Source organism: Rattus rattus, chromosome 8, assembly GCF_011064425.1.
Source record: "Rattus rattus isolate New Zealand chromosome 8, Rrattus_CSIRO_v1, whole genome shotgun sequence".
NCBI classification, from domain to species: domain Eukaryota; kingdom Metazoa; phylum Chordata; class Mammalia; order Rodentia; family Muridae; genus Rattus; species Rattus rattus.
The window spans coordinates 110,997,059-111,012,120 of record NC_046161.1 but is presented as its reverse complement, the minus strand read 5'-3'; the positions used below and the strand labels follow the sequence as shown (position 1 = coordinate 111,012,120).

At 45.5% G+C, this 15,062-nt stretch overlaps 1 protein-coding gene across 2 annotated transcripts in view; it reads left to right on the top strand.

Annotated features, from left to right (window-relative positions):
- The window catches only part of Scn11a (sodium voltage-gated channel alpha subunit 11), a 72,212-nt gene extending 58,508 nt beyond the window's left edge, over positions 1-13,704 (top strand). Inside the window, exons 24-27 of one of the 2 annotated variants that reach the window (XM_032911129.1) lie at positions 976-1,113; positions 7,111-7,215; positions 8,412-8,682; positions 12,138-13,704. In XM_032911129.1, coding sequence (XP_032767020.1) covers positions 976-1,113; positions 7,111-7,215; positions 8,412-8,682; positions 12,138-13,168 — 1,545 coding nt within the window. In that variant the 3' untranslated portion in view covers positions 13,169-13,704. Of the gene's footprint in view, positions 1-975; positions 1,118-7,110; positions 7,216-8,411; positions 8,683-12,137 lie in introns of both variants that reach the window. The other variant, XM_032911130.1, reaches the window with a different exon arrangement.
- Positions 13,705-15,062: the final 1,358 nt, after the last annotated feature.

Genomic DNA, 15,062 nt, shown 5'->3' with positions numbered 1-15,062 from the left:
GGGTGTTAGTTTCATACCATGGCACATCTGTAGTCACGGTACTGAGGGATCTACAGAGTTGATGTCCAAAACAGATTGAGGGCTTCAGACAAGTGGGCTGGGAGCAGGAGAGATGCAGAACCGAGGAAGAAGTCTTCATGGCTACCAGTTTTCCTCATAACCTAACAGACTGGCATCTATATGTAGATAGTGCATAGCAATAAATCACTTAGCTTAATTCTTAGTACATTAACAAAATCTCATTCCCAGAGAGCCAAAGCTAATAGAGACATAATGTTAATATTGTAATTCATTGTAATATTTATACCTCATAATTATGTGTATCATATATACATTTTAAATGTTTAATTTTTAACTTATTGTTTGTATATGTGTGCATATGATATGTGTACATGAATGAGGACCAGAGTTTGGATGCCTAGAGTGCACATAGATGCTGGGTTGGCATGGGAATGTTCCCTGCCTGTAATTCTAGTGCTTAGAGAGTGGAGATGGGATTCCAGGAGCAAGTTGACCAGTTAGACTACCGGTGAGCTCTGGGTTCAAATGAGAGGGAGCCAGAGACTTAGTGGACAACTTGCTATTAAGCCTGACAACCCAAGTTCCTTCCCTCTGATCCACATGGTGGAAGGAGAGAACCAGTTCCTGCAAGTTGTCCTGGTCTCCATAGATATGGGAGACTTTCAGAAGACAAACACCACCATGTCCCTCCCCCTTTCTTCTCATCTCTTAATGGTCTTCATTGTCTGGGAGAAATACCCAAGCCTCCTGGCTCCCATCTCCCCACTGTGTGCATCTGGAGCTTAGCGAGAGACCCAAAGAAGGGGCGTCCAGAGGTGCATCCTCCCAGCAGGACGCTATGTGGTTGCACTTGCTGGGGAAATCCACTCTGGATTTCTGAACGAGGCAGCTAGGGCAGCTTGATGTGTTTTCCTTCAGTAACTGTTTTTCTCTTGTTAAAAATGTCCCCAACAGAAAGACGAGCAGCCGGACTTTGAGGCGAACCTCTACGCGTATCTCTACTTTGTGGTTTTTATCATCTTCGGCTCCTTCTTTACCCTGAACCTCTTTATCGGTGTTATTATTGACAACTTCAATCAGCAGCAGAAAAAGATAAGTACACATGCTGCTCTGGCCGGATCCTCGCTCTCACCTGGTTCCACCAGTGCTTGGAGGGACTGTGATTCTAACGCGGAAAGAAGGCTGTTCACGGCTTATATGTATGAGTGTGTGTGTGTGTGCATGTGTGTGTGTGTGTGAGTGAGTGTGTGTATGAATATGAGTGTGTATGAGTGTGAGTGTGTGTATGTGTGTATGAGTTTGTATGAGTGTGAGTGTGTGTATGTGTGTATGAGTGTGTGTGCACGTGTGTGTGTATGAATGTGAGTGTGTATGAGTGTGAGTGTGTATGTGTGTATGAGTGTGTGCACATGTGTGTATGCGCGTGCGTGTGTGAGTGTGTGTATGGATATGAGTGTGTATGAGTGTGAGTGTGTGTATGTGTGTATGAGTGTGTATGAGTGTGTATGTGCACACGCGCACGTGTGTATGTGTGTATGTGTATTTGCATCATTGGGATTATTTTATACTTTTAATTTTGGGGTGTCTAAGCTCATTAGTCATACCCTATTTTAGGAAATCATTTTTTTGCTGTAAGAATTTTCAGGGCTAGGGAGATGACTCCGTTGGCAGGAGTGCTTGCTGTGCAATCATGAGGACCTGAGTTCAAATCCCAAGTCCCCATGTTGAAAGCTGGGCATGGCTCCTCATGTCTGTAGCTCTAGTGCCATGGACACAGAAATGCGAGAACCTCAGGGATTTGCTAGCTTCCAGTCCAGCTCCAGGCTCAGTGGTAGACCCTGTCTCATGGGAACAAGATGGAGAGTGATGGGGTTGGGGATTTGGCTCAGTGGTAGAGTGCTTGCCTAGCAAGCGCAAGGCCCTGGGTTCTGTCCCCAGCTCCAAAAAAAAAAAAAGAGTGATAGAACAGAACACCTGGTGTCCTTTTCTCTGCACACACATGAATGCACGTACCTGAACACACACGCACACATGCAAACGCACATACCATGGGAGCTGAATTATATACCATAATTTGACTGAATTTGTCTCCTCTTTTTCACCGTCTAAGTCTTTTCTACATTTCTCTATGGCTTAAGCAATCATGAGCATCCTTAAAATTCTGGTTATTTTCTTAGTATAACTTCCTGTTATTAAAATATGAGAGTTATTGCCCAATCACTTCCCAGATTTGAGAATGGCTGGGACTGAGCCCTCTTCATCCCATCACTAGCTTTTACAATCGCTTTCCTAGACAGCGGAAAGTGTTGCACCATGGTTTTATATGCCATTACTTGGTCATTAGTGATCATGACATGTTTTAGATCAGTGGTCCTAACATTGGTAAGGACTGTCTGCTTACATCTTTTGACTGTTTTAAAGACAAATCATCATTCTTTTTTATGCATATTCAATCTATTAAGTCTATTTTGTGACTTTCTTTTTACATTGTGTTTGTGTGCACATGTGTGTGCATGTGTATGTCTTTGTGTGTGTCTGTGTCTGTGTGTGTGTTTGTGTGTGTCTCTGTGTGTATCTGTTTGTGTGTCTGTGTTTCTCTGTGTGTGTCTGTGTCTGTGTGTCTGTGTGTATCTGTATGTGTGTCTGTGTGTGTCTATGTCTGTGTGTATGTGTGTGTGTTTGTGTATGTCTCTATGTGTATCTGTTTGTGTGTCTGTTTCTCTGTGTGTGTCTGTGTCTGTGTATATCTGTTTGTATGTGTGTCTCTGTGTGTCTCTGTGTCTATGTGTGTATTTATCTGTTTGTATCTGTGTCTCTGTGTGTATCTGTGTCTATGTGTGTATTTATCTGTATCTGTGTCTCTGTGTGTGTCTCTGTGTGTGTTTGTGTGTGTCTCTGTATGTATCTCTTTGCGTGTCTGTGTTTCTTTGTGTGTGTCTGTGTCTGTGTATATTTGTTTGTATGTGTGTTTCTGTGTGTGTCTCTGTGTATCTGTTTGTGTTGGTGTGTGTCTGTGTGTGTCTCTCTGTGTGTGTATGTCTCTGTGTGTGTGTATGTCTCTGTGTGTGTATGTCTTTGTGTGTGTCTCTGTGCGTGTGTGTGTGTGTGTGTGTGTGTGTGTGTGTGTGTGTGTGTGCAAGTCTTCCTCAGCATCTCTCCACCTTGTTTTTTGAGACAGAGTCTCTCATTGAAGCTGGAACTCACTGACTTTGTCTGTCTCTACCTCCCCAGTGCTGGGATTGCAGGCCCGTACTGCCACACTGATAACCTTTATCTTTTCAGTCTTGGGATGAAACCCAATGGCTTGTCCATGCTAAGCAAGTCCCTACCACGTAGCCATACTACCCAGCCCTGCACCCGGCTTTTCACGTGGGTTCTGGGGACTCAAGCTCTGGTCCTTATGCTGGGAAAGCAGGCACCACCCACTACCGCCCTCCCTGCTCCAGTTCTTACTTGTTTATTATTGTATATATTTTTAAAACTCGGGGCTGGAGAGGTGGCTCAGTGGTTAAGAGCACCGACTGCTTTTCTAGAGGTCCTGAGTTCAAATCCCAGCAACCACATGGTGGCTAACAACCATCTAATGGGATCCGATGCCCTCTTCTGGTGTGTCTGAAGATAGTGGCAGTGTACTTATATATTTTTAAAACTCTTATAGACCTGAGGTTTTGTGGAACCAAACTCTGCCTATGGGGCGCAAGTCACTTCTGACCCCGGCTTGGTGTTTGGCCGTTGGTGTTTGTAACTGTGCCAAACCTCGTTTAGATTTTTCTGCCAATCTCTTTGATCATCTGAACCGTACCTTGCTGCCAACCTCCGTTCTCTGCTGGGGAAGTCCAGTGCTGCTGTGGCACTGCCTTACTGAGTCTGCCGCTCAGGGAGCAGGAGGCGACTCTGGGTCCCCTCTGTGATGCCCGTCCTGATTGCAATCAATACCAGCAACCTGGGTGTCGGCCTTGCAATGTCGACTTAACCCTCTGCTGGAACGATGCGCACCACACAGCCACATCCTTTCATTGCTTTTACATTATGGAAAATTTCAAAAGTCCACAAGAACATTCTAGAACAAACCTCAAAATATCCAGCACCCAGCATCATATTTATGACCAAAGAACATCCTCCTGCCTCCCGGAGATGCCCCACAGGCCCCTCCTGCAGGATTTGCTTCATTTCGTTCATAAACATTTCAAAAAAATTTATTTTAATCACATAAGGTGAAGAGTCACATTTTCGGAGTCTGCTTGTTTTGAGTCAGGCTTTCTCAACGAAGCCCCGGCTGGTCTCGAGACTTTTTCCAACCTATTTTTACTCTTCATTTATTGTCACCGCGTGTGTGTGCATGCATATGGCGTGCTGGTGGGTTCGGACATGTAGAGGTCAGGGGGCTGCTTCATGGAGTCAGTTCTCCCTCCAGTTCTCACATGTGTTCAGGAAGGTCTTCAGGCTCGTGTGGCAGATGTCATTATATTATCTAAAAAACTCTAAACAAATTCTTCAAATTCATCAGATTATACTTATTTAGATTGCCATATACCTTTCCATTTTATTTTGTTAAGCCAGTAAATGCTGCTATCCCTCTTCCCCTCTTCCCCCCTCTTCCCTCCTCCCCCTCTCCCCTCCCCTCCTTTTCCCCTTCCCCTCCTCTCCCCTTCCCCTCCCTCCCCTTCCCCATCCTCTTCCCTCCCATCCTCTTCCCCTCCTCCCCATCCTCTTCCCCCTCCTCCCCATCCTCTTCTCCCTCCTCCCCATCCTCTTCCTCATCACTATTACTATTAATGTTGTTGCTTTTTTTTGAGGCAGGCTGGCCTGGAGCTCACTGTGTTGCCCAAGCTGGCCCCAAACGCATAACAACCCTTTTGCCTCAGCTCCCAAGTACCAAGATTACATGTATGAGCTACCCACCATGTCTGGCATTGTTTTTCTAAGTTAGTGTGCACAATAATGCATTTCATTTTGGCGTTTTTGGGGGTGTGACTCCTTGTATGTGGTGGGCATGGAAGGCTCTCTTGTCTGTAGCTCTATGGATTTGGGCTTTCTTCTTAGAGAGACTAATAGCCACTAGGAGGATTTTTACTCTTGTTTATTTTTTCAAAGAACAAAGTCCTAGTTTCTTCAATTCTTTGCATTGTTTCCTTTCTATGTTGTTGTTTTCTGCTGTGATACACTTTATCTCTTTCCATCTACTGCTCTGTTCTTGTTTTTCTAAAGTCCTTCCAGCAGACACATCAATGTTTACCAGAGATCATAGACTTTTTAAAACCTAAGATTCACAACTATGTTTCATTTTCCTGGAAGATTTATTAATTTTTGTTTTTTTGAAATCTGTTTTTTTTTTTCTGTTACAGTTTCGGGTCCAGTCATGGGCTGGAGAGGAGGCTGAGAGGTTAAGTCAGAGGCTGGAGAGGAGGCTCAGAGTTAATCAGGGGCCGGAGAGGAGGCTGAGGAGTTAAGTCAGGGGCCAGAGGAGGCTCAGAGTTAAGTCAGGAGCTAGGAGGCTCAGAGTTAAGGAGCTGGAGAGGAGGCTGAGAGGTTAAGTCAGAGGCTGGAGAGGAGGCTGAGAGGTTAAGTCAGAGGCTGGAGAGGAGGCTGAGAGGTTAAGTCAGAGGCTGGAGAGGAGGCTCAGAGTTAAGTCAGGGGCCGGAGAGGAGGCTCAGAGTTAAGAGCACCCACTGCTCTTACAAAGGACCTAGGCTGGATTCCCAGCACCTAGGTCGAGCTTCTCATAACTGACTTTATAAACCCAGCTCTGGGTATTAGATGCCGTCTTCTGTCTTCTGTAGGTAATTACAGTCATATGAACATACCCACACACATACATACACATAATTCAAAACAAAATAAATATTTAAAACATCCACAACTACTCATTGTCCTCACACCAGACACATACATTCTAGTATTACAGTCTCAAGAGTGCTTTACTGCTAGTGAGCAGTGCTTCTTATTGGGTTTGACTGTCAGGGGACACTTTCCTTTTGAAAAAGATGCTATTGTGTGTGTGTGGATGGGGGTGTGCACACATGAGTGCAGTACATGAAGAGGCCAGAAGAGGGCACCAGATCCCAGATAACTTACATATGCTGTGAGCTGCTGGACATGGGTGCTGGGGACCAAGCTTGGGGCCTCCGGAAGAGCCATTCAGTGTTAACCTTCCAGCCTCCTCCAGCAGTGCCTTTAGGACTAACTTACCATTTTGTTTCTTACTTTTCAGAGCCTGGAACCTCTCTTTACTGTTTCCAAACTTCTGTAAAAGTCCAGCTGCATATTTCTAAAAGAATTTTATTCTATTTTATCTGATATTTCTAGATTTTTTTTCTTTTTGGTTTCATGAATTTCTAGAGATGGAAATCCTGGTTTGTTTTTCTTATTAGTGGTAAAAATATTTAAAACTCATATGTTTCCTCTTAAGAATTTTTCTAGGAAGATTTTAATTAACTTTTGTTAGTAATGTTACATTAGTTACTTAAGTAATTTTAGTATCATTACATAGTATTTTCTGTCTTTTTAAAATTTTCCTATTTCCTTTGTGCATATTAGTTATTGTGGGTTTTATTTTAACTAACATGTTCACACACGTGTACATACATATGTACATACATGTGCATATACATATGTACATACACGTGCATATACATATGTACATACATGTGCATATACATATGTACATGCATGTGTATATAATGTACTTTGGTCCTCCCTTCTTCCCTCTTTTAACCTTCCTCTGCTATGATATTTTAGTCTAATATTTCTATTGCTAATTTTTATTCTAGCTCTATTATGATTTAAGTTATGCAGCCTGAAGTGTATTTAGTTTTTACACAGATTGCATAGGATGTTCATTAAAATGTGTCATCTGTGTGTTCTAAGAAGTGAGCCATAGCTGACTGGCATGACCTTATTCCTCTCTTATCCCTTATCTTAAAATCAATTTTCCTTCTGGTCCCAGAGTCCAGATTCTTTCAAGTTCTTTTGGAGTAGGAACTATTGATAAAAGTGACATGTAACTTTAAAATTGTTACTAAAAATTCAGGACTTGATTTGCAAAGATGGCTTAGCAGAGGCTAATTGACGGTTGATTTCTTCATGCACTTAGGTGGCCAAGACATTTTTATGACAGAAGAACAGAAGAAATATTACAATGCAATGAAAAAGTTAGGAACCAAGAAACCTCAAAAGCCCATCCCAAGGCCCCTGGTGAGAGCAACTAACTCTAAGCACACATGCAGGATGCATGATCTAAACACGCAGATTTCTAAAAAGCCTGTTAATTTTTAAAGGAAGTATTCTTTTTATTGTTTTAAAAGTATTTGTGTATGTGCATCTTTGTGGGTGTACATGTTCATGGGAGTGTGGTGCTTTCAGTGGCCAGAAGGGGGCATCAGATCCCCCAGAGCTAAAGGCAGTGGTGAGCCATCTGACCCAGATGCTTAGGGAATGAACGCAGGACCTCTGCAAGAGCAGTATGCAGTCATATCCACTGAGCCATCTCTCCAGACCCCAGGATCTTTAAAATATATATGTGTTATCTTAGAACTTAAAGAACCAATATGCACCCAAGTCCTTAGGAAAATTAGACATGCATGTTCACTACTGAGAGTCTGAGAGTTACTTTTCTACTAACACAGAGTCTCATTAGGTAGGTCTGGTGACCTGGAAATCACTATGTAGACCAGGCTGCCTTGAACCCCTTGCCTCTGTCTCTCACATGCTTAGATTAAGGACATACCTCATTACACCCAACAAAAATAAATCTTAAAAAAAATCTAAAACTTTAAAAAAAAAAGGAGACAGTGTTTAACATCACCCCCAGTCATACTATGAAATAATCAGTTCTCCATCTTTAATAACTGCTGGGCTGGAATGTTGCTTTTCTAGCTTATTCCAACTGGAATTAAACACTGACATTTAAGGATTGTGTGAATGAAGAGTTTTGCTGATTATTCTGAACTGGTAGACAGAGATCTCTGTCTGTTCCGCTTTGCCCAAGATGTAGATGCTCTCTGCGTCCATCTCTTGGGTAAATGCAGACACAGACATCAAGGGCCATCTTTCTGTCGTTGAAGCATACATGAGCCATTTTAGCTCAGCCTCACTGACTGCACATCACATCATACATGAGCCATTTTAGCTCAGCCTCACTGACTGCACATCACATCAAAGTTGTGTCACTACTGGGGATACTTTTGATTTATGTTTTTGTTTTAAAGTAGAAGTGAAAATACAGGCCTGAGCACATAAAACAGTTACCCAAGCCACAATGGGAAACTATGAGAATTTCTTGTCCTTTGAAGGGGTCTTGTGTATATTTCAAGGAGTTGCCTCCATTGTAAGAGAAAATGAATTTTGTTGTCTTAACGACATAATTTTTTTCTTTCCTTTTTCCTCTTCAGAACAAATGTCAAGCCTTTGTGTTCGACCTGGTCACAAGCCAGGTCTTTGATGTCATCATTCTGGGTCTTATTGTCTTAAATATGATTATCATGATGGCTGAATCTGCCGACCAGCCCGAAAATGTGAAGAAAACCTTTGATATCCTCAACATAGCCTTCGTGGTCATCTTTACCGTAGAGTGTCTCATCAAAGTCTTTGCTTTGAGGCAACACTACTTCACCAATGGCTGGAACTTATTTGATTGTGTGGTCGTGGTTCTTTCTATCATTAGTAAGTAAAACCAGTAGCCAGGACTTTCCAGGAGAAGCAGACATAAACCCTAAAGATAATCATTTGGAAGTGTATCAAGCGTTTCCACAAAGCAACAGATTATGCTTAATGTAGCGCCGGGTGGCGGTAGGGGGCTAAGAATGGCCGGCTCTATTGGAAAGTTGCCACAGGCGGTAATTTCCTTTCTCTTGACCCGTTTGCTTGTTCAACGGAGAGAAACAAAGTATCTCCATTAACAGTTGTTGCCGTGGTTCCTGATGTCTCAGGTGGCTGAATAGGAATTCCCACCTCTTCCATGCTACCGTGAGCCCCCGTGGGCAGTTTGTGGTTTTAGGAGCTTGTCCGTTAGTACTGATGTTGGTGTCTGGGTTCAAAACCCACAAGGGTACTAGAGCAGCTGTTGGAGCAGGATCCATAGCTGGGGCTCCCTTGCTTCCCACTCAGCTGTCAAGACTACCTCACATGAGAAGCAGTACACACTCCTTGACCTGAATCTTCTGTTTACTCAGGGTTTGGGCTGCATGCGTCTCAGCTGACACCATGGCCGGCAAGCCTCTTTCTACAACCAGTGGGGTTTTCCTAGCTACAGTCCCGCCGTATCAAGCACAGAGCAAATGGGAGAAAGAGCGTTATTAGCACACACTCATTCCCTTTCTTCTTTCGTGTTTTTAAAATTATGTGTATGGGTGACCAAGGAGACCAGGGCCAAAGACACTGAACTTCTGGAGCTGGAGTTCCAGGCCCCCACCTGATATGGACGTTAGTGATCAAACTCAAGTGCAACACAACAGAAGCTCATGTTCTTCATCTCTGAGCCGTCTCTAGCCTGCCTGCCTGCCTGCCTGCCTGCCTTCCTGCCTTCTTTCCTTCCTGTCTGTCTTTCTTCCCTCCCACCTTTCTTCCTTCCTTCTTTTTTTTTTCTTTCTTTTGTGCTGAGAATCAAAATTCAGCCCTGTGCATGTTAAGTATTATACTTCTTCATGGCTAAGAGATTAGAATTTATTTGGGTCCTTGAAATTTGATTGGAACTTATCCATTAATTTGACTTTCCCCCCTCTTTCTCTTTTTCTGAGAAGGAATGTTAAGATGGGGTGTCGCTCTAGTGCAGGTTGACCTAGAATTTACCATACAGCCTAGGCTGGCCTCAAGCTCATTTAAACCTCTTACTTCAGCCTCCGGAGTGCTGGGATTATGGGTGTGTGCTGTCACATCTGACTTAACTTCGTCTTTCACATGGTGCAGGAGGGTCCCAGAGTCTTTCTCGTAGTTCAGAAAGCAATGAAGACAAGGAGAACCAAATTTTACAAATGGAGGCTTCATCCCATCTCAGAAAGACTGCACCACAGGTTTAGACCTGAGTGGCTTCTCTCGATATCGAGTAATGCGGGCTGTCAGGGAGTCTGCTTGGGTTCTAAGCTCGGAGGTATATGTAGTTAGTTTAAATAGGCTCATCTCTTGGCAGCAAAATAGACCTATGATCCTTATTAATTAGTCCCGATCCTAAGTTCTGGTGAAATTGATGTCAATTGAGGTTGGAGAATGGTGAACAGATGATTCGGGGACCTCCTTGCACCAAAGGGAGCACCGTGAGCCCTTCCTCCCATAAGTGAAGAGGATCCTCATTCCACCACCCATTCCAGGATGTGCTGGGGACTGTGCAGCTTCTAGAATTATCTCTGGAATCCTTCTAACAGCTCCCAGATGATGGAAATCCCACATGCTCCAATGTAGGCCCAACCTTCACAAGAAACCAAACATTGTTCACTGACATGCAGAGTCCCATGTGTGTCTGCATCCAGCACCTGGTCTCCACACACCCAGCACCTGGTCTACACACACACACACACACACACACACACACACACACACACACACAGCACCTGGTCCACACACACACACCCAGCACCTGGTCTACACCCAGCACCTGGTACACACACACACACACACACACACACACACACACACACACACACACACACACACATACAGCATCTGGTCTCCACACACACACACCCAGCACCTGGTACACACACACACACACACACACACACACACACACCCAGCACCTGGTCTACACACACACACACACACACACACACACACACACACACACACACACAGCACCTGGTCTCCCACACACACATACCCAGCACCTGGTCTACACACACACACACACACACACACACACACACACACACCCAGCACCTGGTCTACACACACACACACACACACACACCCAGCACCTGGTCTCCACACTTTCCCCTGGCTCCTCCCTGAGCTTTTACAGTAACGCAAAAATGAGTGGGTCTGGGAGTTAGCTGTCTAGTTGCCAAGTAAGGCTTACTCATTTTAGTTGAATACCAAGTCATGGGGTTCACACAAAAAGAAAAAAAAGAAAAAGAAAAAAAACTACACTCAGAGAAAAGACAAATTCACACAGACCCGGTTAGTCCAGAAAGGATTTAAGGCTGAGCCTGAAAGGGCTGGTATTGCTGAGCGAGCACTATCCTTGCTAGGATTGTCTGCCCATCTAGCGTGTGTCTTTTATATAGTCAGACGACAAGGTTTAGCCAGTGAGCTCTCTGTAGTCATTAGGAGACTGGCAAAAGCATTTTCACTGCCATGATCCCTAATGACCTCAGAGCAAGGGGAAGACCATGCCTACACAAGGCAAGCATGTTCCAGCCATTCTATAATATTTGGGCCAAAATGTAAATTGCCTTAACTGCTCATAGCATGTACCTGCTGGGCAAGCAATGAGAAAACAGGGTGACATTTTAGGCCCAAATATTCACCAGTTTTCACAAAGCTCGGAGACACCATTTCTGGGTTGTCCACAGCAGAGAACATGTGTGAGCTTCGTGAGACCTCAGCGGGACCTCAGGGTGAGCAGAACATCAAACAGGGATCAGTGGGCGTCTTCAGAGTAGAGGAAAGCTCAGTTCTGCGTCCCTGCAGCTCTACACAGCACAGTTAGTCCGTCCTCACGGCAGAGCCCCATTCAGAACCCCAGATGAAGAAGCATCCGTCCCTTTTAGTAAGCTTGGGGGTCTCAGCCATACTCTAGGAGAAGCATTTCCGTGCACTCTGGGAGAGTCAACATTTGAAGAAAGGGCCCGTGTCCCATCTACATCCAGTAAATAGGGAAACATCGTGGCAGGTGTGGCCCCGTGGGAAAATGCAACAGGTAAAACCCTGCATAGTATAAGCTGCCATAGTTTCCTTCCTTGCCTTCAGTGGCGTGGGCATCCCAGCCCCCACCAAAAGTTCCATCTAAAATTCTATGGCCCTTAGAGATTATTCTTCAAATAGAAACACAAGTGACCAGTTCTTAGTTTGTGTATAAATGAGAAGCCGTGTGTAACAAGTTGGCCCCCTCAGGATTCTGAGGTGGGAGACTGGCTGGGTTCGAAGCTGGAGTGCTTGTTGGGAGCTCACTGGTCCTCCCTCTCTAGGTACCCTGGTTTCCCGCTTGGAGGACAGTGACATTCCTTTCCCGCCCACGCTCTTCAGAGTCGTCCGCTTGGCTCGGATTGGTCGAATCCTCAGGCTGGTCCGGGCGGCCCGGGGAATCAGGACCCTCCTCTTTGCTTTGATGATGTCTCTCCCCTCTCTCTTCAACATCGGTCTGCTGCTCTTCCTGGTGATGTTCATTTACGCCATCTTTGGGATGAGCTGGTTTTCCAAAGTGAAGAAGGGCTCCGGGATCGACGACATCTTCAACTTCGAGACGTTTACGGGCAGCATGCTGTGCCTCTTCCAGATAACCACTTCGGCTGGCTGGGATACCCTCCTCAACCCCATGCTGGAGGCAAAAGAACACTGCAACTCCTCCTCCCAAGACAGCTGTCAGCAGCCGCAGATAGCCGTCGTCTACTTCGTCAGTTACATCATCATCTCCTTCCTCATCGTGGTCAACATGTACATCGCCGTGATCCTCGAGAACTTCAACACAGCCACGGAGGAGAGCGAGGACCCTCTGGGAGAGGACGACTTTGAAATCTTCTATGAGGTCTGGGAGAAGTTTGACCCCGAGGCGTCGCAGTTCATCCAGTATTCGGCCCTCTCTGACTTTGCCGACGCCCTGCCGGAGCCGTTGCGTGTGGCCAAGCCGAATAAGTTTCAGTTTCTAGTGATGGACTTGCCCATGGTGATGGGCGACCGCCTCCATTGCATGGATGTTCTCTTTGCTTTCACTACCAGGGTCCTCGGGGACTCCAGCGGCTTGGATACCATGAAAACCATGATGGAGGAGAAGTTTATGGAGGCCAACCCTTTTAAGAAGCTCTACGAGCCCATAGTCACCACCACCAAGAGGAAGGAGGAGGAGCAAGGCGCCGCCGTCATCCAGAGGGCCTACCGGAGACACATGGAGAAGATGGTCAAGCTGAGGCTGAAGGACAGGTCAAGTTCATCGCACCAGGTGTTTTGCAATGGAGACTTGTCCAGCTTGGATGTGGCCAAGGTCAAGGTTCACAATGACTGAACCCTCATCTCCACCCCTACCTCACAGCCTCACAGCTTAGCCTCCAGCCTCTGGCGAGCAGGCGGCGGACTCACTGAACACAGGCCGTTCGATCTGTGTTCTTGGCTGAACGAGGTGACAGGTTGGCGTCCATTTTTTAAATGACTCTTGGAAAGATTTCATGTAGAGAGATGTTAGGAGGGACTGCAAAGGGCACCGACCGTAACGGAAGGCCTGGAGGACAGTCCAACTTACGTAGAGATGAGAAACAAGAAGGGAAGATCCCAGGAAAACTTCAGATTGTGTTCTCAGTACATTCCCCAATGTGTCTGTTCGGTGTTTTGAGTATGTGACCTGCCACATGTAGCTCTTTTTTGCATGTACGTCAAAACCCCGCAGTAAGTTAATAGCTTGCTGCGGGTGTTCCTACCAGCATCACGGAATTGGGTGTATGACTCAAACCTAAAAGCATGACTCTGACTTGTCAGTCAGCGCCCCGACTTTCAGACGCTCCAATCTCTGTCCCAGGTGTCTAACGAATAAATAGGTAAAAGAAACATCTAGTTTGCATTTCATTGAGTCAGGGGCCGAAATGTCCCTCTTGCTTGGTGGTTGTGTGAGCAGGGATTTGACGTAGCCCCGAGCCAGTCATCTATCAGGAAGGTGGTTAGCCGTTGGCTCTTTGGGTAGAAAAGGCCTTGTGTCTCAGTGTCACAGATTTCTGTGACGTGAATGTCCCCGCCGTGACTGGTTTCAGGCTACAAACATGGAAGTTATTGAGGAGTGAGATGGGAAGAAATGGGTGTATTAAATGTCCAAGAGCCAGCCTGGATTGGCTCCAGCCATCATTTCTTGGTTTCAACAAGAATCCTGGTTGACTCTGGGTAAAGTGTTTGCAGAGTTAGAGCAGGGGGTTGGGGATGGCTCAATTGGAAACATGGCTGGGCAATATTAGAACCTGGAACTATCACCCATAATCCCAGCTCCCTAGAGAGACAGGGTTTGCTTGCTCGTTTTTGATAGAGTTACTTTGGAAGAGGGAACTTTGGTTGAAGAATTGCCTCCATCAGATTGCCCTATGGCCACATCTGTGAAGAACCGTCTGGATGATGATTGATGTGGGAGGGCCCAGTCCACTGTGGGCGACACCATTCCTAGGAAGGAGGGCCTGAGAGTATAAAAAGCTCGTCAAGCATGAGCCAGAGAGTAAGCCAGCAGACCGCACTCCTCTGTTGTCTCTGCTTCCATTCAGCTTCCTGCCTTCACTTCCTTCAGTCATTCAGGATTGTTTTCTGGAATTACAAGCTGAAATTAAACCCTTTCCTCCCCAAGTTGTTTTGGTTTTGGCATTTATCACAGTGACAGAAACAGACTAACCCCTGGTACCTTGATGGAAAGAGGAAGGAGGTGCCTGTGAGACCAGGGACCTTTTGAGATGAGCCACAAGGAGTCCTGTGCAGGACTGTAAATATCTTGAGGGAGTTGCCAGTTCAAAAGTCACAGTGATGTTCTCTCCTTTCGGGTCTGGGTGATTACAGACGAGGCAGGCTAGATAATGTGTGCCCTTATAGATCCTTGGATAGAAGCTAGTCGAGGGTGGGACCTTATAGATCCATCCCAAGGGCTCCCCTTCCTAATCGAAAGTATTTTTTCCTACAATATATTCTTATCACACTTTCCCCTTTCTCATCTCCTTCTAGATTCTCGCAACCTTCTCATTCACCCAACCCCTATGTCTGTCTGTCTCTCTCTCAAACAGGCAAATAAAAAAAGGCAAAAAATGGAAATGAAATATACAGAGAAACAGCAAACGCCCGTGTGCATGTGCACGCATGCCACACACATGCATATACATGCCACACACATACACATATCCACACACGCATGCCACACACATGCACACCTGGGAACACAC